This window comes from Lactuca serriola, chromosome 4, assembly GCF_051521515.1.
Source record: "Lactuca serriola cultivar US96UC23 chromosome 4, Lser_US96UC23_V15, whole genome shotgun sequence".
Lineage (NCBI taxonomy): Eukaryota > Viridiplantae > Streptophyta > Magnoliopsida > Asterales > Asteraceae > Lactuca > Lactuca serriola.
This window is the reverse complement of record NC_136411.1, coordinates 47,159,951-47,164,888: the sequence shown is the minus strand read 5'-3', so window position 1 is coordinate 47,164,888 and position 4,938 is coordinate 47,159,951. Positions and strand designations below refer to the sequence as shown.

At 34.4% G+C, this 4,938-nt stretch overlaps 1 protein-coding gene across 1 annotated transcript; it reads left to right on the top strand.

The window, feature by feature from the left end:
• Window positions 1-500: 500 nt before the first annotated feature.
• LOC145100102 (hyperosmolality-gated Ca2+ permeable channel 2.5-like) lies at window positions 501-3,930 on the top strand. Its single transcript, XM_079037499.1, has 9 exons — window positions 501-861; window positions 1,544-1,684; window positions 1,772-1,835; window positions 1,983-2,186; window positions 2,265-2,563; window positions 2,644-2,923; window positions 2,995-3,273; window positions 3,352-3,585; window positions 3,668-3,930. The coding sequence occupies exons 1-9, from the start codon at window positions 578-580 to the stop codon at window positions 3,821-3,823; spliced, it is 1,941 nt and encodes a 646-aa protein (XP_078893625.1). The 5' UTR covers window positions 501-577; the 3' UTR covers window positions 3,824-3,930.
• Window positions 3,931-4,938: the final 1,008 nt, after the last annotated feature.

The window sequence follows — 4,938 nt, the reverse complement described above, 5'->3', positions numbered from 1 at the left end:
AATCAAATTAAACTACAGACGGAATGATTAATTTACATTTTCATTTTTAAATGATGAGAGACTGAGGAGAATACGACTGAGGACGAATATGTAAGGGTTTTTGTAAGCACCTTTGGTTGTCAATGGTGAACAAAAGGTCATGTTCTTTGTTTTGAATGTTAAATAATTATTTTTATTATTATTTCTTTTAAATAACACAAAACTTCATAAATGGTCATGTGGTAGTGAAAAGACGAAATGTCATCTACTTAACGACCAAAAACTAACGGAGTTAACGGAAAATATCATTTGTTAAAAATTTTGAAATCATTAGGACCTTCTGTTAGGGACTAAACTTCAGGCTTTGGAAAACCTGACCATTTTTGATGTTTTGTAAAAAAAAAAAAAAAAAAAAAAAAAAAAAAAAACTCGAAACTGGCCAAAATATTGGTTAATACTCGCTTAAGCTTCGCCACGTGGTATCAAAGGTGGCAAGCACCCCATACACGCTCATGCCTCAGACGTCAGTCTCAGCCTGCAATTTTCTTCCGTCATCGTCATCCTCATCCTCCAGTCGAACAGCCGGAAAATCAATGAAATGAACGCGGAGAGCTTAATAGCATCGGCGGCCATCAACATAGGCCTTGCACTTGTCATCATCTGTCTCTTCTCCATCTTCCGGAAACACCATTCCAATGCCAACATATACTACCCTCGTCGTCTCTCTCTTCGCCATCAACATACCATTTCCTTCGATCATTCCTTCACCCGATTCTTACCGTCGCTTGATTGGATCCGCGATGCTGTTAAAGTGACGGAGGACGAAATCCTTTGTAGCCTCGGCCTTGATGCACTCGTTCTCATAAGATTCTTTAAACTCGGGTAACCAAAACTACCTTTCCTTTCCCCACCTTTTTTTTTGTCTTTTTGTAAATTGTTGGCGTTGTATCGCAAAATTTAGAATAATTTCTTCGATGTTTCTTTTTTTTTTTAGTTTGCATCGAGTTGATGGAGTTGAGGCTATGGTTAATCTCATCTGAAATCAGATTTAGTATCTAACTGTCACTGATGAGTAATCGTTGCTTCTTTGTTAGTAACCTTTAAGTGTTAAAATTTGGTTTAGGTTCTTCCATTGAAAATGCATGAATTACTTGTAGTCATTGATTATCAGTTCTATTGAGATGAAAATCAGGAAATGATGATGTGTCAGTTTATCAAATTAGGGATTGCTATCTCTTCTCCCCTTTTGATTTGCTATCAGTGAACTATATGAAATAAAACACGATTCATATATGAAATTGAAACAATAAAACAAGATTCAACCAAAGATAGTATTAATGTATTAAAATTGTTGCAAAGAGGCAATAAAACAAGATTCAAACTCCATTAACAGAGTTATAAAACTTATAACTACTTCAAACTCGTTACAAATTAACACTCTTACATGACCAGATTAGAAGTCATCAACAAGAATCTTGTTATTCCCAAGCATGTTTCATATTCTTAGTAATTCAAGACTACTGATCTTAATGTATTAAAATTGTTGCATGAATTGACTTGACAGGATAAAGTTTTTTGTGGTATGCTCTGGTGTTGGATTGATGGTTCTTCTACCACTCAACTGTTCTGTCTCCCATGGACCATCTTCAAATACTCGTTCCATGGACTCTTTCACTATTTCCAATATACCTAAAGGATCAAATAGGTATGACTTAATCACTTAAGTACTATCTGAACCCAAATTATTATTATTCAAGAAATGCATATAATTCACTTCTTTTTCTTTCCACAGGCTTTGGGTTCACTTTTCATCATTATGCTTTATATCTTTTTTGGGAATATATCTGCTTCACAAGGTAGTGACTCATTTACTTTTTTTTTTTTTTGCCTATATATGTTGTACTAGTGCATTTATGAAGTTAAAACTTTTTATTTCATTTGAATATTTTTGTGAGGTTCAAATTCATAACAGGTGACCTCCTTCCTACCCATGTGATCTCTAGGAATACAAGGTTGTCCTTATGAAAAGAATTCAGCAACTTCGTAACCTAAGGGATCAACCGAGTCAACTCACTGTTCTTGTTCGCCGAGTTCCTTTATGCGATGAACACAAAGCATTTAGTTGCAATGTTGATCATTTCTTCTCCAAATACCACCCTAATGCTTTTCATTCCTATCAAATTCTATATGCTGGAAACCATCTTGAGGTACTAATTTTCGTAATTTTTACTCTCACATACAAAAAAATTTACCATATTACCCCCTGTTTAATTTCTACTTTGTAGGAACTACCTGTTGCTTTTGTTACATTTCGGTCACGTTGGGATGCTGCCCTTGCTTCCCAAACACAACAACATCCAAATCCATTAATGTGGATCACTCAAATGGCTCCAGAGCCTAGAGATGTATTGTGGAAGAATCTTTCAATTCCTTATAAACATTTGGTACTTTATAGAACTGGAGTATTTGTCACACAAATTCTTTTCACTATATTCTTTGCTATTCCAGTAACTGCAGTCCAAGGAATAGCACAGTTTGAAAAACTTAAAAAATGGTTCCCTCCAGCCATGGCTGTTCAATTGATGTAAGTTTTAATTTTGTATACATTTAAAATCTTTTTCCATTTTATTCAAAAAAATAATAATTTGTGTTCCATTTCTACAGACCAGGATTGAGCTCAGTTATTACAGGATATCTTCCAAGTGTGATTCTTAGTGGATTTGTTTATGTTGTTCCTTTTGTTATGTCTGGAATGGCAAGATTAGCAGGATATGTTTCAAGAAGTCGACAAGAACAAAAAGCTAGCAATATGGTTTTTTATTTTTTAATGGGAAATGTTTTCTTTTTAACTGTTTTATCCGGTTCTTTACTTGATCAAATTGGGAAATCTTTCATTAACCCAAAAGACATACCAAGTCGCCTTGCTAGGGCTGTGTCTGCTAGAGTGAGTAATCACATTTTCAAGATTTTAATTTTGGAATATTGATTTAATAATTTGTTTTTATATATGTTCAGGCAGATTTCTTTATGACATACATTTTGACGAGTGGGTTATCTGGTTTTTCCCTTGAGATTCTTCAACCTGGATTGCTTACATGGGATATTTTAAAAATGCATACATGGGGTCGAGGAAAAAAGAAATCCAATTATCTTTATTCATTTCCTTATTATAGAGTTATTCCCTTTGTTTCTCTCTTTCTTCTTGTTGGAATCGTGTACTCTGTGATTGCACCATTGCTTCTTCCGTTTCTAGTTGTCTACTTTCTTCTTGGATATGTGGTATTCATCAATCAGGTTTGCTCTTTATTGTAAATAACAATGATATTTTTTTGACAATTTAGGTGTGATTATAAATTAATAATGTGCATACAGATGCAAGATGTGTATGAAACTACATACGAGACATGTGGGCAGTATTGGCCCCACCTTCATCACCATGTGGTTGTAGCCATCATTATCATGCAAATCACCATGATTGGTCTGTTTGGACTAAAGTCAAAGCCCTCTGCATCTTTTGCGACAATACCAATCCTTCTTGTCACTATTGCTTACAATGAGTATTCCAAGTTCCGTTTTCTTCCTACGTTTAACAAATGCTCAGTAAAGGTACATTTGGATTTCTTGGATTGTGTTTGTGGAAAAGACGTTAATGCCCTCATGAAGGTTGCATTTTTATTTTGTTGGTTAGGATGCGAAGGATAATGATGAATTTGACAAAGATGGTCCAAATGATGCTTCTTGCCGTGAAGCCATATGTGCATATCGTCCACCTTGTTTGCCTCAAGCATGTGTTGGAATGGAAGAATCAACATCAACGCGACCATTATTATCTTCGATGTCTTAGTTTTATTATTTATTATTATTTTTTTTAGGATGGGGGGCAAGCCTTCCTTGGGTATGCAAGGATTTGGATAAAGATATAATTCTAGAAATATGATAATGCCATTTTTAGGCTACTAGTAACTCAACTAAACATGTAAAGAACTCCATACCACACAAGTAGATGTTATATTTTAATTAGACCGGAGGGTATAAGAGGGAAGCTTCTTTCACTTTTTGTGGGCCGTACCACCATTTCCCTTATTTTTCTTTCCTTCATCTAAAACCCAAGGAATGGGTGAGAAGAGCTTCTCTCATTTTTTTTTAATAAAATTAATTTTTTTATAATTTATAATTTTTAAATTAATACTAAACATAAAATTTAATTAAAAATAAAAAGCATTTCATTAATCAAAATAAAAATTACAAATATTTAAATAAGTATAAAATTTAAAAAAAAAAACACAAACAAAAAATAAACAATCCACAACATAGAAATTATAATTAATATCCTAATTTTAAATAAACCAAAATATGTCACTCGGAATCATTGTCCTCTTCACTGTCTGCATCATTCTTCCCGACGTCACTCTCGTCGTCGGAATCTTCGCTCTCAATGAACATATCAGAATTCTCGTCTGATTCATTAAACAAATCATCGTGATAAAACTGTATCGATGGCTGAATATGAGCCTCATAAATGTGCTCCACCAAATTAGCACGAGAGGCGTGATGAATGTCGCGATTGTGTATTTCTCTTCTATTCACCCTATACTCTTGTGTACCAACGACTACTCCTTCGACATTTGGCAAAACTTCATTTTCGTTGTACCGGCATATCACTCTTCCTTCGTCTTCAAGAATCATATTATGCAATATGATACATGCATACATTACGTGTTGTAACTTTTTCACTTGATAAGACATTGCCCCGACCGTTAGTACTTGCCAATGTCTTTTAAGTACACCAAATGTTCGCTCCACATCCTTCTTAACTGACTCTTGCGCCTCTTTAAACTTTTTCCTTTTCGGGTCGTTAGAACATGTAAAAGATTTCACAAAAACAGACAAGAGAGGATATATACCGTCAGTAAGATAGTATCCACGCTTATATGCTACCTCATTTGCTTGAAAAGGTAC